Source organism: Xiphophorus maculatus, chromosome 9 (assembly GCF_002775205.1).
Source record: "Xiphophorus maculatus strain JP 163 A chromosome 9, X_maculatus-5.0-male, whole genome shotgun sequence".
In the NCBI taxonomy this organism is placed as follows: domain Eukaryota; kingdom Metazoa; phylum Chordata; class Actinopteri; order Cyprinodontiformes; family Poeciliidae; genus Xiphophorus; species Xiphophorus maculatus.
The window spans coordinates 23,846,079-23,865,935 of record NC_036451.1 but is presented as its reverse complement, the minus strand read 5'-3'; the positions used below and the strand labels follow the sequence as shown (position 1 = coordinate 23,865,935).

The following is a 19,857-nucleotide window of genomic DNA, read 5'->3' as shown; positions in this document are numbered from 1 at the left end:
CCCTCTTTCCCTCAAATACTTAAAGTTCGTCAAATCAACATATTTTATTTACATGAGATTACTTGAAAATATTAAGTTGAAACTACAAACATTTTATCTCTTACCATAATGTAAATATATTATGTATTATCAATAACTTTTTTTATGTCTCAGCAACACTATTGTAATGAATAACACCAGCTTATTTTTCATTGCCAGTATTACTCAATGAAATTGTGTTGGGCGAACACAATTCTATCATGTTAATGGAACACATGTTACAGCTTTAAATCCTACTTAATTTTTTCAAGTTCTCTATATGCTGTTCTACTGTAAAAAATTAAAGACTGATATTTGACAAGAAAGACAAAGAAAGCGAGTGCTACTGAACAAATTAGTTTTATTTGAAAGAAAATTTAAATCACACCATTTTGTACTTAACATATTTTAAATTGAAGAGACATACATTTTTTTAAATTTAGTAAATACAATTTTTATGAACATGAAGGAAAACCTGAGACATATTTCTATAAAAGATGTACAAGATTATGAAAAGTATGTCAAATTTCTACAAACTGTTTTTGAACATGTATTCAAATGACATTAATTAATGCTGCAGTACATAGCTTTACAGACTTTTTTAACATATTTGTTAAAACTATCAGTATGTTATGTCAATATGAGACAAAGCTAAACTTTTTACACCAATTATCTGTCACATGTCTTACTGATTACTATGTAATACCATAGTGATAGTCTAAACAAATGTGTAAAAACAAGAACATTTTTTTACAAGGGAAACACTACATCTTAAAAGTTTATCTATAAGATATTAATATGAAAGACTAAATGATTTAGAAAAGTATGTAAAATTTCTAAAACAATTCTGAACATGTAATTTGCATGACAATAAATCAGTGTAATGTAACTTTTATAGCAAATTTCTTTAACATATTTGTAACACTAAGTAGCAGTAGTGTTATAAGTAGCACTACATACTGGAACGTAAAAGCTGCTGAAGCCCAGTCTTTCAGGTGAACGTTCCTCATTAAAAAAATACATTTGTGTCCTCCAATAAAGAATACAACAAGAAATACAAAAACTGAACATGAGAACATTACCAAATTAAACATGAGAAAATCTCTATTCACTCATAGAGGTGGTTTTTAAGGGACAATGCCTTGTTTGACAGTTTACCTCCATCCAGTTCCATTACTATTTTCTGTAATACCTCGAAAGTGTAGCGGAGGTCAGCAGGGTAGGCGAGGTTCATTGCATATATCAGTCCAAAAAGCATTGCAACAGCTGTTGGCACACTATCCAAATTGGACAACACTCTGATGCCTTCAAGAACGACCCCGATGTCTTCATCTGCTGAAGAACAGTCTTTAAGATGAAAAACACCGATGGTGGTGGCTCCAATACCCTCTTCAATATTAGCTTCATCCACACCCTATGTGAAGAAATGACAAATTAATCTCTTTCTCTAGACCTAGCTGTATCTAGTTCTTGATATATAGATATAGTTAACATAACATAGAGAAAGAAATAGATATATAGATAGATTTATATAGATCGACAGTTTTAGAGATAGATTTAGAGAAATAGATAGTTTTAGATAGATAGATATCTCTAGTCCTTTCTCTACAGATATCTCTAAGTATACCTACATGTAGATATAGACAGATCTATGTGTCTATTCATGTAAAGATAGATCTATCTCTAGATATCTAGAGACATCTAAGTCTATATAGATACAACTATATGCAGATCTAAATCTATTTCTATATTTAGATTGATCTATCTATCACTAGGTGTAAATACACATTAAGATACATACCACATATTTATGGCTGAGCTTGGCTGGATCTTCTCCCATATATATGCAGACTCCCTTAATGACACACTCCTGTGCAACATCAACATCTTCACACTGAAGGAAATTCAGTATGAAAAAATTAGAATTTTTTTCAAGCCTTGTGCTTCACAATGAAGTTTAATAATGTACTTTACCCAAATGTTTTTTATGGTGAAGAGATAGAAACTAATAAAGTTAAAAGTAAAGTTTTAAACGAAAATAAGCAAGAGTAAAAGTCCAAGTTGACAACATTTAAAACAAGAAAAATGTAATTTTCTATATTATTAGTTGTGTTATGGCTACATCACTTACATCATCCATTTGTGCAACAATTTGTCTAAGCTTTTGTCCGAGCTGTCCTCCTCTTCTTTTGAAGAGCTTCCTCAGGTTGTCACAGTGGAGATCCAGTTGAGAGAAGAACTTTGAATGAAGCGGTATGGTCGTAATTCTCTTAAACTCAGCATTTATCTGAAAAAATGAGCACAAAGGAATGATTTTCAAATTATAAACATCTGGAAGAAGGCCACAATCACTCATGTTGCCAAAGTGAACAGTGAAGTAAATGTGCCTAGACATCTTAGATTAACACAGTATCCAAAAAAACATGTATGAGACAGGTCATACCTCTCTAATGTCAAATAGACCAGGCCATCTTGACATGAAAGCCTCCACCATCGGTGCATCACGAACAACTTCATGTCTTCTGTATGCAAAAGTTTGGACCTACTTGACACTTTTTCTGAGCACCCCTTACAACTCCACATTACCAGCACCACCTAAACCTGTAACACACAAAGATAACCTTGAGTGAGATAACTGAAAATCCAGCAGGTAACTTCACATATATAAAAAAAAAAATTAAAAAAAAATCTAAGCTCTTCACCAGATTACCAAAACTCAATGTCCTGACAAATATCTGCCATCAGCATAAAATTCATGGGTGCTAAAGTTTGGAAGGCACATTTGAAACTTAAATTTGTTTTTTTATACTAAATCATCTTGGCTTACAAAAATGAATTAAAAAAGCAATTCCTATCTAGGAGCCATAATTAATTTGCATCTGTTCTACAACCCAAATGTTCTAAACACTTTACATTGAGTCTTCCCTTAAGCTATTGAAAAAAGGGTGAGCTCTCAGACGCCGCCGCCGCTGGAGGGGCTGACACTTGCGGAGCGGCGATCGACAGCGAGCCAGAGACGACTGTTGGGCTCACAGTAACAACATCTACATGACAAACATTCTACCTGTCATTAATAAGCATGTCACATTCACAAAACAGTACTGTTCCGATGCAGGTGGTTCATAAATCTGTAAAAATGTTCCTAGCACACTATTTTTCGAATATTTCTATAAAAATTTTTTTAAAGAAAAAAAAAATGTGTTACCATATATTGCAGTTATCAGTAGATATTTACAAAGGACACTTTGCATAAGTCTTGAGAATTTGGAAAACATTCGGATTTTTACTCATACCGAATACTGTGCTCCAGCACTGCGCTGGACCATTGCGCCCCAAGCGAACTGTGCTGGATGGCCTTGGCATCCATACAGCGGCGCTGATGCAGTCGAACCATTACGTTAGCAAATTGAAATATGAAGATGGAGGGGATCATTAATGTTGCGCAGTGCACCACAGATAAGGGAAAATAACCCAGAAACCCGTCGAAGTACTCAAAATCCCTCATATTCTTATTTTGTCGTTCTGTCAGCGACGCTACATGCAGAATTGTTACCATAATAACGAATATCGGTTCTGTTAGTGTATCATGTTTCCACAAGGGTATAATCCCAGAAGAGGTGGCTCATTTGCTTGACAGTGCTAATATGAAAGAACAAAAAACATGCATTTTCTATACGAACAGAACATTGAGAAGCCAGTCGGTTCTAAATCGTCACAGTAGCCATGAGGGAAATAAAGTAACGGACACTTCTCCTGGTGGCATTTCACTGCTTGGAAACTATTGAAACCACCTCGTTGATCTATCCCAAGCACACAAATTAAAAATATGATCGGTAACAACCGTCTTCTGTGGACAACTTTGATGGACTATAGCATACTGTTCTGTACTGCTGTATTTAGCTACAGCTATTAGCTATACTAATAAGAATAGCTAGCAAAATGAAAACAAAAGAACATGCAGATAGTTTAACAACGAGCTATTATACAAGACAATAATCATGTGGAAACATTCTGAACTACAAAAAATATATATATTTAGATCACTTACCTAATCGATATTCCTCTAAAGATTTGTCTTAAACGTTCTTGTCGCTGAGGAGTCGGAAGAAACTAGGCGGCAATCGCGATATCTTTACAAATATCTTGTTTGGCTTCTGATTGGTTAAGATTAAAAAGACCGCTCTTATTATTGTCCAATCATATTTGATAGTGTCTTTTGATATATTGCATCATTTCCGGTGATGATAAAACATGATTACAATGGTTTTAGTAATGTAATATAATTACGTTAAACCAACGTAAAGAAAATGTGTAGTTTCATTATTGTTGATAATTAAGTAAATGATTCTTTATTCAATCGTGTAAATACAAGAGACATGATTGTCTTGTGTAGTATTAACTTATTTTGTTTGTGCAAAATGAAAGACCCCTCAATTCTCATTTTTTCAGTGCGGGAACGCAGCGGCACTTAATCACCCTCGGCGTGACCCCGGACAGTGGCACGAGTTCAAAGCTGCACACAACCCCTGCATCACCCAGAAGAATCTGTCCAATCACCTCTGCATCCCACTGCTTCCCTCATTGGCATCTGTCCTCTTTCCATATATCACAGGTGAGCCCCGGCCATAAAGGGGATTACTCTGCGGGGGAACCGCGCATCCATTTCCACCATTAAACCCGATTCAGGTGCGCCTTCTCCTGCTCTCCATAGGCGTCCGGTGAGTAATGGATACCCTTGTGCCTCTCGCTGCCCTTTCTTATCTACTGTGGAGCCTGGAGACACTCACTGATTCACGCAGACAGACGGAGACAGCCACACACCCGCGCACTAAAATAGAACCAGTCGCTTTCCGTCCGAGTCTGGATGCTTTTATACCAGAGGAGTGTGTTCAAAAGAGGAATTCTGGATCGTGACCCACTGCGTGACTGATTGGCCTTTTGGACCGCACCGCGTCCTTCATCCCCTGTCCTCCGGGGACTCATAGACGCGTAATGTGCTCTCCAGAGTTCTGCCATCGAGAGCTTTTCCGCGTTTTAGCGTTCTTTCACTTCAGCAGGACTCTTTCAGGTGCCGATTTCCATCTTTGGAAACAGGAAGGGCGGTTTGACTTTGCCATCAGCAGCGCGGTGCGGAGCCGCTCTGAACTCTGCGAACACGCTGCAGGGGCCATTTTAACGCTTCGCTGCTGTCGCGGTGCTAAAAGCCCATGTCGCAGAGCGAGGCCTGGACACAGGAAGGGTTTTCGCGGCTGCGAAGACGACGAGTCGCCCGATAAACCTCTTTGAGTGGATGCAGCTCTCTCCGATCCGAGGGAGTACGGGACAGAACCGAGCCAAAAGGTTTTAACTTTCATGAAGAAAATAGCAAATTATTGAGTTAAGAGAACATTAAGAATATTTTCATAGCAAAGCAAATGTTTACATCAGGGCTCAAAACACTTGGCACTCAAGACTTTTCTAGACAATTTCTAGACAATTAATCACAATTTCAGAATTTTTTTTTGACGGAAATTTACTCTTGTTCTTTTCCCCTCTGGCACGCTGTCATAGTCACAGCCTACACAGGCATACAGTCAGAGTCTTGACTTGTGCGTTAACTGCCGGGATGGCCTCCTGCTAAGTCGTCATTATGGAAATAAATGGAAACAAACAGAAGTGAACAGAATCTCAGACCAACAAATCCCTTAGATCATTAATCGAGAAGATAGTCTTACAAAATTTGCTCAGGACTGCCGGAGTCATTTTTTGTCAGCCATCTTGCTCAGCATGGCTGGAATGCTTAAACCAAAATATTTGGTGCTCACACAGCTTTAGCACACAGAGCATAAGTAAAGCAAAATTTGGCAGCAGGTAAAATAGAAAGAGATGCACAATAGCACCCATGACCGCTAACATACAGTCTGTAGCATGATGCCAGGTCTGTTGGACTCTACATGTCTGCATTGGCCATGATGGAAAAACCTGCTGTTATGTTGCCATGGTTCCATAAAGACTGATTAAGTCCAAAAGTACCTACAAAATGTTTTGTACCACTCAATGCCACCCTGTAGCTGTGCAGGACTGTGAGGACAGAGTTCAGGTAACAAAACTGTCCTCTGGAGGCAGACCGCCATGTTTTATGACGGACATGAAATGCTCCAGGAGAGTTAAAGGGGCAGAATTATACGTTTTCCAGCCTCCAGTGTCGTTTTATAGCACAATCAAGTAACTATGTTACCTCCAGTTGTCATGAAAATGCTCTATATATCAAACATGACTGAAGAGAAATTTGACTATAATTTAGGGTCTTGAAATTGGGTCTCTGCCTCTTTAAAAACATCTGCTCTTTCTGAAAGTCCTCAATTAACCCTTTAACAATGTTTTTATTAGCGTTTCACTGAGAAGCAGCTCCTATAATGAGCTCAGCAGATGCTCAGTTCCACCAGATGTTTGCTAATTGCTGCTGACTAGTCTGAAGGAGCCGAGTGGGGGGAGGGGCTGCTCTGTGAGGCAGAAGCTCAGAGACTTCAGCTCTGAGGAGGAGCTTCATCCTCGAAGGCGGAGCCAAGTCCAAGCAGGCATTTTGCACAGCTGGATGGTTGCCATAGAGATTAAAGGATTTCTCAAACAAGCACGAAGGAAACAAAGCAACACTCCAGGTGTGTTTTTGATGAGAGACCGACATCATAACGTGATGTGAAGCTTAAAAAAAGTCAATTTTCATAACACTGCCCCTTTAAATTATTCCTGCACAAAGCTCCATCTGTTGCCCTGTCATCACTGCCTCAATTATATTCAACTCTGCCAGCTCGGATAAAAGCATTGCCCTTACAGGCAGCTGTTTCGAGTCCCCAACCCTGCTGCACAATTACTAACCAGCCACCATTATGGTTCTTCTTCTGCTTGTTGCGCACAGACTCTATACGACTGAGGCAATGCCACGGATTCCCCATCAGACGGCTTCTATCCTTCATCAAAGACTCCCAGCAGACCCATAACCCCGGCGTCTTGTTCGAACAACACGAGGGGAAAGCTGAGGGAACACATTCTCCATTAAAAGCATTTTCGAACACCTGGAACAGCAGGGCTGCTCGCAGTAATGGGAAATTCCCGCCTCGTCAAGAGAGGTATGGCGACGTATCCTGAGGGTCCAGGGGAGAACCTGGTGCTGTGTAATTACGGGAGTGGAACACATCGCTCAGCGCACCACTCAGACCCCACACACTGTATCAATGTCACCACACAGATGAGAAAATCAGACGGGGGGCTTTTTTAAAAAAATGACAAATGAGGGAAGGATTTGAAAAATGGCATCGTTTCAACAAAAAACCCCGAAAAGAAACAAAAGCGAGTCACGTTGCATCTATTCAAGATGTGCCTTACTTTACTGAAGGAGAAGCAACAACATGACAATACCTTTTTATTTTTGTTTTTCAGTGATCAAATTTTAATCGCAGCATCGGTTGCGGATGAACAAAACGTAATTTCAGCCACTTCACTTTTGGTGCGTTGAAACTTCCTCCTGTACGTTTAGTCAGATTTTATCCTGCTTTTATTTAACGCTAAACATTACAAAACTAAAATTACAATGACCGAATGAAAAAAAAAAAAAAAACTTTCAGTAAATGCTGAAATGTAGTGGATATGCTAAACTTTAAAAATCTGAAAAAAACTCTCCGGGATTGAAAGCAAGTTGTCATGGCAACACAAACATCTTCAGGATGTCTTATTCTGCCGCAGATCAAACCCTCATCTGTGTGTTTTTAATTCTCAAAAACACTTTTTCTATCATTAGAGCACAGCGTTTAATAATTTGATGGCTTTGTAAACTACTTCCAATCTAATCTATTTATTTGCGTTTGAACAGCGTTAAAATCCCAAGACCAACTCAAATTAGAAAAAAATAAAAAATTAACTCAGTAATGCACTGAGTAAATAAAAGTAGGGTTAACCAATTAGCTCCTGTGTTTTAGTATTCCCAATCCTGCATTGCTTTGGTGTGGAGTGCATTAGATATCTTTCTACATATTTCCCCATGAATTCGGATAACCATCTATGTGTTTTAGTGGCGGAAAAGAAGAGCTGTTCCACCTTATATAAATAGGCATGTCAGCATAGCTTCGTAAAAGTCAGTGGTTGATCATACTGTCCTAAATTGAAGTTCAACATTTCTAAAAAAAATCAGCCGGTTCAGAAGAACAAGCCCAAGCCTCAACCGTATTAAAGTCTGACACGACACAGAACAGTCGTAGACAAAAAGGTCCAACGACAAACCGTGGCATCGTCTCTGCTGACTTCAAGAAAACACTAAAGTGTAGTCGGCGACGACAGAAGCCGTGTTTGTGTATCTTGCGGCGACTTTGGGCCTGAAAGCTGGGACGCAGGTCACCTCATGACACGTATGAGAGCCGGCTGACTGACAGATGCTGACGGCTGGGCCTTGTGCAAACATGCATGTTGGAGACAGTGTCAGTCAACAGCTCCGATTAGCGCTGAGGCTATTAGTCAAGTCACACATCCTCCATCTCTCCTTCAGCAGAACTTGATCACAACAGAACTTTAATTGAAGAGTCGACAACGTGAAATGACCCACAGCCAGCCGAGAATAGCGAGCAATATTAAGAATCGTAGATACCAGAGTGGCTATGTTGCGTGCAGGAAGGATCGACAGACGTGTGAAGGTGAAACAAGAAAGTTCTTTCATTGAGACGTATAACTCACATAGACAGATTTATGTCTAATTGAAATCAAAATATGTTCTTGTTTAAAGAGAGAGACGTTGCAGCACCTTGTGGGACGTTTAGGTGTCGTCCAGAGGAAATGGTGAGAGAATGGCATAACGGGTTTTTGTATCTCGTTAAGACAAGAAATGCTCTCGTTCTGAGCTTTATATTTATAAACGAGAACGTTTCTGATTGTAGCGAGATACTGCACCTGAAATCATCTCCTAAATCTGGAAGTTAAATGTTTCCGTAAAGCGTAACGGAGGCCGTTTGCAAAAGCAATCTTCCTCACCATCTAATAGTTCTCTTAATTTGGGCACCTTAGAAAAACTGAATCAGTTCATCAGAGCAGGTTAAACGTATCTCAACACCAGTAGCACAACATTCCTCTCTTCTGGTCAGCCAGATGGAGCTTTGCGGCACAAGTCGAATTCAAATTCACAAATACTTTATTGATCCAAAAGAGAAAATAAATGTTGTTGTAACTCCTTAATTCAAAGTCTTCAAAGAGTTATTGTGGACAGTGGCAGGAAATATTTCCTGTAGCTGTCTGTACCACAGTGAACTTGAAGAAGCCTCTGACTGAAGACGCTCTCATGAAGAGGAAGGTCAGGGTTGTCCACTCCAGCCAGCATGGTCACAGAGTGGGCAGGAGCGTCTCTGTTCTGTGTTTGCGTGTCGAATCGTCTAGTATTTCTCTGAGGATGTGTAAACGGTTTAGAACGGTAGATCAGTTTAGGCTTCACTTCTTCCACCGTCTACATAATAGTAAAGTTTGGAGCAAAGGAGGTCTTGCTAACGTCGACGACAGTGCAGCTAAAATGATGTAATTTGGCCTTTACTTCTTTTTTTTTAATAGCTCCTAAAAATATTTTGGGGTTTTTCAAGTTAGTTTCACTTCATTGAACAATTTGATTCCTTTTTGTGTTTAACAACTTTTTCCTTTCAACAAATGAAGTACAATCAGCTGGTGAAGGACGAGCTGCAATTCATGTGTTTTACCTCGTCTATGTCTGTCAACCATCTCTCTGCCCAATTGGTAGTACATATCGATGATTTAAAAAAAATATGAATGTAGAATTTGTTTCACGTTGTTGGAAATTGATGTGTCTCAGGATGTGAATATGATAAATGGACTGAAGTTAAGTAACGCTTTTCTTAGGAATGCTGAAAACTCAAAGCAATTCACTGTCGAGACACATTCGTCCAATAACATTCACACACACTTTTGGATTTTTGGATTTTCACTTTTCCCTTTTTTGCTAATAACCAACAACCTTTTAGTTGTTTTCTTTTGTTGTGTTTTCTTTGCCCCGTTTCTGGGATGAAACCGAATACCTCAGTGTAACACGGTGATTGCAAGGAAAATAATTTAATCTCTCAGCCCACCTTGCTCTCACCCCATTGCTATGGTTACATAAAATTCACAGCCTTTCAATGCATTGAGCGGCAACAATTCAAGTCTAACTGACCCCTACATTTTTTGCTCGTGTTTTGGCACTTTGCTTGAATTCCATCTCACTACTTGCCCTCATGACTTAGTCTTACCTCAATGTTTTTCGTGATTGTAACTCGGGCGTGGAGGCGACTCAACTCCTAATTTTCAAGGCACGTTTCAAAACAAAAAGCTGCAGCACGAGCCCGAAACCAGAGCAGCTCAGTGCACGTTTCGCTCATGCCAGAATTTTTCCACTGGAAAGGCATTTGTCATAACTTCTGCAATGGTACATTATGGGATGCTTTTTAGTTTTCCTAAAAATACTAAGGCGTCAAGTTTTGTGATTCCACTTTATTAAATATTCTTCCTTAAGAAGCATAACAAAATATCCGTACTGCTAATGTGAAAATAACTCGTTCTACAACATATTGGAAGAGGGGGAAAAAAATCAGCCGACGCATGTCACCCTTTTATTCTGAATGGATTGTGAATAGTTATTTTTGTTAATATCAATTTCTCCCGCATTCGAATGGATTACCAATATTATGTCTTTCAGCTCTGCTGGTGGTGAGAGTCGTCATTATGTTGTATGAATTGTTAGTGAGACAAACTCTGGAACGAAGAGGAACCCTGGGTCAGCCACAGAGAATCCAGCAAGTAATGACAGATAAAAAGTTCTGAAGTACTGAGGAGTGATCACTGAAATGCTTCGCAATGGCAGCCAATGAGGGGAGCAGCACTGAGAGAATGAGGGAAGCTGAACATTAAATGGAGCAAATACACGAGGATCTATGGAAACTAAAACAAAAAAAAACCTGCAAAGAAAAAGGTCTGCTACACAAACCAGAGTCTAAATTGGCATATAAGATATACTGGAAAGGACAAGACTTAATCAAATTAAAGCTCCACAGATCATGACTGAAAGGACAGACATTAGCTGTTACAACTGAATGCATCATGCAGAGCTACTGGGGCATTCACTTTGTACTCTTATGTAGGATTTTCTGAATTCAAGGTAGGAATTGCAGCAATAATGCCTCCTTAAGATGAAAGTCCGGAAGTTGGACATGGCCATATGTATTAAACATGACAGCCAGATATGAAATATAGTGAAGACTGCAAGTTAGAAGTGTATATGAGCACTTACTGAGCATGCATCACATTAAACTACAGGTCAGTGTTGTGCATAAACACAAAAAGTAGAGATGTCTTTTTCAAGATGTTTGAACTCAACAGTGATCTATTTTTACACGGCAAGCGTGAAAGTGATGTCAGCTCATCCTGACATCTTTGATTTTTGCTCCATGTGAGTAAAAAAAACAAACAAACAAGCTGCCGCAGTCATCGGTGTGCGACTTTTCAGGCGCACACTGAAATGACTGAATGTTTTGTTTAAAGAATTTGCTGGATTTTTTAAGATGGACACCTGCCTCGTGTAAAGCGCTTTAAAAGTGACCGCAGTTACAAAGGCAGCCCAATGTGACTGCTTTTCATCTGAAGTTACAACTGATCGATGTTCTGATGACGGATGGGCGACAGCCGCTGTTTTTGAAGTTTCATCTTTACAATAAAGTTTATCTTAACTAAGGCAACAGGATTTAAATCTATCACAGATTGAAATGGATTTAAAATGAGCTTTTTGTTACAGGTGAACTGGAACAACATTGTCAGTGGGACACAAGTTGTCGTGTTGCTATGTGAACATACTCCTTTAAAGTCTGAGCAGAAACCATGGCTTAAAATAATTTGTTTTTCAGCTTACATTGCTAAAAGATGTTAGCATGAAGAGATAATATAAGAATCCTGCAAGTCCCTGTTTTGCTGTAATGTGTTTCAAGCTGAAATTGAGTTTGCTAGCACATGCTACTGATTAGGAAATAACATTCTGTTCAATATTTTCCACCTCATTCGCCACCTTATGCGTCCTAGAAGAACAAAAAATAGCAATATAACTGCCTAAATGAATTATATTTCAATATCGTGCTAGGGGCATCTGATATTTGAGCTGCGGAGTGCAGAGCGGAGGTCACACTTCGCATCAACTGCAGTTTATAAAACCTGCATGGTGTGCTTTTCCGGGTAACGTCCCTCTCCGACTGCCACGGCGCGTTAAAATCTCCGTTTGGCTCTAGCCGTTTAAAACTCCCCGCTAGATTAAACGGAATGAAGGCGGCGGCGTAAAGCCATGCCGGTGGCTGTGGAGCGCCCGGGTCTTTGTTTGTGTTGGAGCGACGGGGCGTGCGTGACCTCGGGGTGGGGGGTGGGTTTGGGTTTAGCAGGAGTGAGCCTGCTGATGTTTTGAGAGCGTCAGAAAGTGGCCGGGCGGACGACGTCGTTAAACACAAAAACAGCCAGCAGAAGCGTATCGGCTTTCAGTGAAAACACGGACAAATCTGGGAACACGAGCTACCAGCACGAAACGTGCGAGGACGCTTCGACGGGGCGGACGGACGAGGCCCGCAAAGCACAATACGGCCGAGCGTGAAAGTGCACATGTGACGTCCACTGTGCCAAACTGTTGTGTTTTACAGATCCTGTCTTGCTTGTGAACCTACAGCTGGTCCTTGGGAGTATTTCTGCAGAATGAAATCACCCATTTTATGTATTTATAGGTCAAACTCCTGTGACACCAGTAAAAGCAACCTCTCTGTGTGAGGAGCTTTTTTTTTGTTGTTTTGTTTTTAACTGTGTAACCTGATGATTGGCTGGAGAAGCCAAGAACTGGGTTCAGATTTTAACATGAGAAAGCAAATGCTGTGTGAAGGACGCTGAGCTGTGCAGCCTGGACAGGAAAAGAGGACAAAATACTTATCTGATATTTCTAAAAAGTCGGATACAGAATGGAAAATATTGTCAGTGGGCTTATAAAAAGAGTTTAACGATAAAAATCTTTCTGTCCACGTTTTAGTGCAGAGTGAAAAATCTCACTGTAGTGGTAGGAGAGAAAAAAGAAACAGCTTTAGAACTGATTGTGAGGTATGGTGGCTCAGAAAGGCACTGATACCTTTAGGTTGCTCCAACCTAACTCTAACCCTGGCAACCACAAACCTCTGTACATCTTAGGTGGTTTGTATGACAATGCAAGAAAAAAAAAAAGAAAAAAAAAAGATAGACTTCTCTAACCAAATTTAAAAAAATAGATTTCCCCGCCCCGTAAGTGAAACAAATCTGCTAGTAGAACTAGTACTTTCTATCCATATTCAAGAACTGACTTTAAAACAAGCTCCTACGTCTTGTTGAAAAGTTACTAGTAAGTTTTCTTACTTCTAGTGTGCAAAGACATTTGCTCTAGAAACTAGACTAGAAATACTTGGTCAGATTTTGTGTGTTTTGCAGTGAAGGCAAAGTAGGTCATGTTTTCAAACTGAAGGAAAGTTGTATTTTGACTTTCCACGTAAGTTTTAAAGAAATTTGGAATCTTGTTTTTGGACTGCAGATATGAGAAGTACTGTTTGGCTGTTTGTTCAAGACATACAGAGACAGAGCAATGCTCAAGAACATTTCTGGGCCAATTTGGGGCCGATCATATTAGCAGTACAATATTTAAAATACAGAAATTACAATACATTAAAACACAATGGACATGCCATACAGAACAAATATTACAATTTCAGAGCTAGTGATTATTCCTCAATCATAATTTTACAATTAAGGTTAACTGAAGAAGAAGTACCATAAAAAAGACGAACATTTCCAACCTTTTGAAACTCAGAAAGATCCTTGTTTTTTCTAGAAATTTCTAAGATGAGATGTCTGATGTATTTGGCGGAAATTTAACCGCCCTGATACATAATTGTTACGGCCAGTGGCCATGTATGTCTTCTTCTCTTCCTTTTCTGTATATCTGCAGCTTTCTAATCAAATTGACTCCACTGGGAACTGGATGCGGCCCTCCTCCTGTGCCACTCCCTGAGGTCTACAGCAGAGCTGATTGGCTCACCAATTGTCAGCTCCACCAATCTGTGATGAGGCCTCCCTTTTTAAACCCAAGACTTCCTGGAAGAGGTGCAACTTGCCACTTTGTTGGGTGTTTGACTGCTGTATATAGCTTTGTCTTTCTGTGAGCTTTTGTAAACTTTGATAGCTTTTGTCCCTGGCTGGGTTTTGTATTGCTACTAGAGATTTGTAGTTTGTTTGCTTAACCTTGTTTAACCTGGACAAAAGGTGCAGTTTTGCTTTGTTAAGATCTTTGGTTTACAACTCTGATTGTTTTGTGGATTTTGTTTTATTTGGTACTTTTGGTTGTAAGCCCCTAAGTTTTGATTATTGTTGATTTTTACCTTTTTATTTAGTTAAACCCAAACAATAAACCCCAAACCGTTTAACCTTTAACATCTAGGTTTCTTTAACGTTACTTCTTCTTTCCCCCAGGATGAGCTGGGTCGTAACAATAATCCTCACAAATGTATTGTTTTTTTTTTTTTACTGCAATAAATAATATTTCCCAATTTAGTTTAGTTTTGTCCGGGTTCCCAGTCAGACTCGTGTAGAAGGTCGACCAACACAAATGGGAATCAGAATCAAAATGAGTAAAAGCAAGGTGTAATACAAAACCTGCAGATACTAAATAATATTAAATAAAATGGACAATTTCAACGAAAACAATCAATGGGCTTAGAACGGATACAAAATGGACCCTGCGGGGACCAAACAACGGGTTTCGTGTGAAGCTGGCCGGTGGAACTGGTAAGGCCTGTTGATCGATAAACGCCTGATGTATTTACTTTGACCAACAGCCTCTTGGTGTTTTGCTGGCCTAGTTAAAGGTGTCTCGTCGGAGCGCACCTCATCATCAGCGGGCACTGACGAGGGGAGGGAGATAGTCATGGGCCAGACTTCTTCTTCTGCCAGGAGGGGATCAGACTGCCAGCCCCGAACAGCTTCTGAGAGATACACGATCCACTGCTTATTAAACAAAACTGTACTTGTGATTAAATCTCTCAGATGGGTTTCGCCTGAGGTTCGCTCCAGGTCTCTCTCTCTCTCTCTCTCTCTCCCCGTCTGCCTCCTGAGAAGTGAGGAGTAATAGGTTTCATACTGCGCCACAGGGGAAAAAAAATAGAGAGATGGCCTTGAGAACGCGAACTCAGAAAATCTGAGTAAGGCAAACGGGCAATCATCATCATCATCATCATCATGTAGATCTTATCCCACCAATGGCACGGTTTGAAAGATCCTAGGAAAGCGCTCCGAGGGGAAAGCACACCGACCGAAATGATTACAAGGTGGTAGAAAAGCTCAGTCTGGAATTCCAGAAACAATTTGCGTGTGGTTGGAAATACCGGCTCGAGATGTTTAATCACAGACGTCAAAACGTGCGGAGGGAATCTCCAAAATGCCGAGTCATTATGTAATAAAACTCTGGGAATAAGAATAAAAAAAAAACAACTTATATATATATATATATATATATATATATATATATATTTTTTTTTTTATTTTATTTTTTTTTTTATGTATGTTTCGCTTCTGTTATGTACGACGGACGGACCGGCGTGGGTATAACGTAGCGTGCAGGTGTGCTGGCAGAGAGCGGTCCGGTCCGGTCCGGTCCGGTCCGGGGATCTGATGCAGGCCTCCGACACCTCTGCGTGTGAGGAGCTAAGTGCTTTCACAGAAACATCTGGCGGCCTGGCGACAGGTCTTCTCTTGCCAATTAGTGTTTCCTCACACTCCTCTACGTTTCCTTACAGGGCGCGCGCACCCACACACACACCCAACCACACACACACACACCACACTATATACACTCAGACTGTCGATTCCCGCGCGGCTGGCCACGCAGGGAAGCAACGACATGAAAAGAAACCAATTTAAAAGGGCTTCTCTACCGATTTTAAACATGGGAGTTTATTTTTACAGTCTCCAGCTGGGCTTGTTTCGAGTGTGTGGAAGTAATCAGGAAACTGAGGGAGTGAGGGAGGGGAAAGAGAGAAATTGTGTTCACAGGTCTGAGAGTCACTAAAGGCCCTGTGGATGAAGTGCAGAAATGTGTAAAAAGCCAAATTGAAATGTTTGGTCTGCTTGATGCGATCGCCTCCAAATAGATGTTTTGTCTTCGTATGATCAAAAAATAAAAAAGAAATTAAATTAAAATAAAAGGAGGGAAATTGCAACCAAAACAAAACCATTTGTGAGTGTATCGGTCATTGGTTCTGAAAAGCCTCTTCAAAGTGCAATGAGTGTGTTGATGAAATGCAAGAAAATACCTGGCGTGTTGGGGTGTGTGTGTGTGTGTGTCTTGGTTTCATTCATCGGGCCTACAAAGTGTTGGTTTGCAACTATGAGACCCGTTTGTACATTTTAATGTACGAAGACATAAAGACATACAGCAGAATGAAAATGTTGTATCGTGTGTCTTTATATGAGCAGAGAAAAAAGTTTTCCAGATAGATTTAGCAAACACTGGTAATCTATCTCCGTCATGAATGGAGAAAAAACAACCTTAAAGGGCAGTTATGTGTTTTACAGCCACATAACATTTTACAGCACAATCAAGTAACTAAGTTAACTTCAGTTGTTGTAAATATGCTATATATATACATCAAATAGGGCTAAAGAAATTTGATTTCATAATTTAAAACCTTGAAATTGGGCATCTGTCTCTTTAAGAGACTCCTGCTCTTTCTGAAAACTCCGCCTCCAGGAAGTCATCACAACCCGGCTCCTCTTTAATAACACTTTTACCAGCGTTTCACAGAGAAGCAGCTCCTATGATGAGCTCGGCAGATGCTCAGTTCCACCAGGTGTTTGCTAATTGCTGCTGGCTAGTCTGAAGGAGCCGAGTGGGGAGAGGGCTGTTCTGTGAGGTGGAAGTTTGGAATCTGCATCTCAGAGCTGCGTCTTGAAGGCGGAGCCAGGTCCAACCAGGCGTTTTCCACAGCTGAACGGTTGCCACGGAGATTGGAGAATTTCTCAAACTTGCTTGAAACAATCAAGGCAACGCTCCAGATCTGTTTTTGGTGATGGAATAACATTATGACATGATGTAAAGCTCGAAAAAGTCAATTTTACATAATACTGCCCCTTTAAAACAACTATTGTGACATTAGAAGCAGCGAGTTAAGAAAGCAGTAGACTGCAGGTTGGCAGTTTAGATCAAATTAGTTCATGGTTTACATTTTGCTCTTCAGTCATTAAGGCCGTATTATGACAGAGTGAAGCTTTAGTGGTTTTACTCAGGATTTTCAGACTGGCACTCTTAGGACATGGTGAACATGTTTGTAAAAGACTTCGCATAGTTCAAGGTCAACGTCATAATTATCCCACCCTGAAAGAAGTCATCGTCATGTTGCACGCATCGTTTGTACTCCTGTGATGGCTCTAAATGAAAACTGCAAATATCCAAAATAAGATTAAACGCGGTCCACTAGCAGAAACATTCGTCAGGCGTAGGAATCTGACGGAGCCAGTGGCCTTCCTCCACCCAGAGCATGACTCTGCGCTGCCCTCCCGGTTTGACATGTTGCTCTCCTGATTGATGTTCACCTTCTGGGGAAGGTGGCTCGGCGCTTTCATCAGGTCCTCAGCAGGCAGGCAGGGAGGCGTTCAGGGGGGAGAGAAGAACGAGCATCACCCGACTCCGCACCGAGAGATAAAACAACCGTCCCGTGTCACCGAGCGGCACATAAAACAAGGCTGCGCTTCACAGATCGTACATCAACGTTATACCGTCTGACGCCAGGAAGCAGCGAGGCATGCTGGGTAAGTGACATACCTGGAAAGATGGATTTCTGTAATCTTGATTAGCGAACGCATAAATCTTCAGGGAATACGTTTTGAGCACAAGTGCTGGCAGGTCGGTTTGGTTCTAGCTGAGGTGAACCAATAATTTGGTTTGATAAAGAAAAAGAATTCGCAACACGTACACGTTTCATACGTTGGTCTCATTTCAAATTCACAAATTTTATTCATGCGTCACGTAGTAACGAAGTGGGGAGGAAACAATATGTTGGTATCTAAAATTAAAACCCTTAGATATGTTCCCCCAAAATAAAAGCCAACGTGACCGACTGCCTTTGAAAGTCACCGAAATGAAAAGAAAAGTTTCTACCTGTTCTAAATATACTGCCACAATGAATCCAGCTGTCCTTTAAATTAAAAAATGTATTTAAATTCAAAAATACTTTATTGGTCCCAAAGGAAAATTAAATGCAGCTCATATTAATTAAAAAATTCTTCAACAAGTTATTGTAGATGGCGACGGCTGCGGTCGGGAGGGATCTCCTGTAGCAGTCCGTATTGCAGCGGTATTTGAAGATGACTCTGATTTAAAGGCCTCTGAGGTTTGTTAGACAACATAAGTGAACAAACAGCATCTTAAAGACACAGGGAGAAAGCTGTGGAGACGTTTAGGACAGGTTATTAAAACAAGACTGCAGCTTTGAAAATCACATAGGGAACAGTTCAATTCTTCAAACCTGGAACAAGTACAACTCTACTACCAACCTACCAAGACACGATTCGACTGCAGAATCTGTTTTCAGGAAAAGCTCTGGTCTTTATGGCAGAGAGTCTGGATTGTTAAAAGAAAGATTTTAAATGGTTACCCTTCATGTTTCCTACAAGTTGTAGGAAATACAGAGAGGAAGGGCAGATGAAACCAAAACTTTATTCCTCGGCGTGCATGCAAAATATATAACTTCAAAAGCACCATCACTTCTGCCAAACATGGTGGTCATCATTCGGTATGGTCGCTTTTCTTTAGAAGACGAGGAAGCTAGCCGTCACGAAAGAAAACCGATTTAAGACTGGAGACCAGAAGAACATGGCTTAGATTAGAGTTTATTCATGCCGTTCTATGTGTTAGAATGGCCCAGTCAAAGCCCAGACCTAAATTCAATTGAGTATCTGCAGGAGGACTGGGAAGCTGGTGTTCACAGTCGCTCCCCGTCCAATCTGACCGAGTCTGACCAAGAAGCAAAGGCAATGATTTCAAACCAGATCTAAATACAAATGTACAAATCATTTAAAAAAATAATAATAATAATTCATTTTTATTTGAGCAATCGTGTTTTGGTAAAAATCTTTTACGTTCATGTTTATTTTGGATTTCATATAACATCTAGAAATGAACTGGAAGCCAAAAGCGTTCTCGACCGTTTTGCCCCTGGGTGGGACTTTTTGCAGGGTTTGTGTGTTTGTGTGCGACGGCAACACGTCATCACCTCTCTGACCCTTTGGGACCGGAGGCCACATACTGCGGCGTCCCGCTTCAATCTGGGCGTCTGAACTCATCATCGTCACATCAGCGTCTTTCCCACGTGCGGCGCGTGCGTGTCCCTTTAAAAATGTTCAAAACGAAGCTTTAAATTCAAGAAAAAATATGTTAGGACCAAACTACGACTTTTAAATTAAAACCTACTCACAGAAATGTTGGATGGAAAACAAAGTGATGATCTTCTTCAAGCTTTCTGGTTTTCTTCCGTTGTCATGGTAAGTAGGACCTCGTTTATTTCATTGACTTTTACTCTAAAGCACACACTGGTTGCAAATCTGCTTTTCACTGCTGTGTTAAAACTTGGCTAAATATATATAAAAAAAAAAAGTGTTTTCAAATGAAGACTGACCTAGATTCTGTTTTTATTGCTCAGAATAGAAGGACTTTCTTCAGTTTTCTTCAAAACCATAAACAAACTGGATGCCTTTCATTTAAGGAAACATGCAAAAATAATTTGAGGGTTTGGATAGATAATCCCA

At 40.2% G+C, this 19,857-nt stretch overlaps 1 protein-coding gene across 4 annotated transcripts; it reads right to left on the bottom strand.

Annotated features, from left to right (window-relative positions):
• Positions 1 to 454: 454 nt before the first annotated feature.
• On the bottom strand, positions 455 to 19,405 carry LOC111609678. Of its 4 annotated transcripts, none has more exons than XM_023339277.1 (5): positions 19,326 to 19,405; positions 2,462 to 2,619; positions 2,150 to 2,305; positions 1,820 to 1,912; positions 455 to 1,432 (listed from the first exon to the last, which is right to left on the bottom strand). In XM_023339277.1, the coding sequence occupies exons 2-5, from the start codon at positions 2,510 to 2,512 to the stop codon at positions 1,127 to 1,129; spliced, it is 606 nt and encodes a 201-aa protein (XP_023195045.1). In that variant the 5' UTR covers positions 2,513 to 2,619; positions 19,326 to 19,405; the 3' UTR covers positions 455 to 1,126. The 4 variants fall into 4 exon arrangements, with proteins under 4 accessions (XP_023195045.1, XP_023195047.1, XP_023195046.1 ...); XM_023339279.1 differs by lacking the exon at positions 19,326 to 19,405 and adding an exon at positions 4,067 to 4,352; XM_023339278.1 differs by lacking the exon at positions 19,326 to 19,405 and adding an exon at positions 3,312 to 3,346.
• Positions 19,406 to 19,857: the final 452 nt, after the last annotated feature.

Coding starts and splice junctions, on each gene's coding strand:
- LOC111609678 (XM_023339277.1), bottom strand. CDS start 2,512: ATGGTGGAGGCTTTCATGTCAAGATGGCCTGGTCTATTTGACATTAGA. Junction 2,306..2,461: donor GTCTATTTGACATTAGAGAG/GTATGACCTGTC, acceptor TCATTTTTTCAG/ATAAATGCTGAGTTTAAGAG. Junction 1,913..2,149: donor TTGTTGCACAAATGGATGAT/GTAAGTGATGTA, acceptor AATTTCCTTCAG/TGTGAAGATGTTGATGTTGC.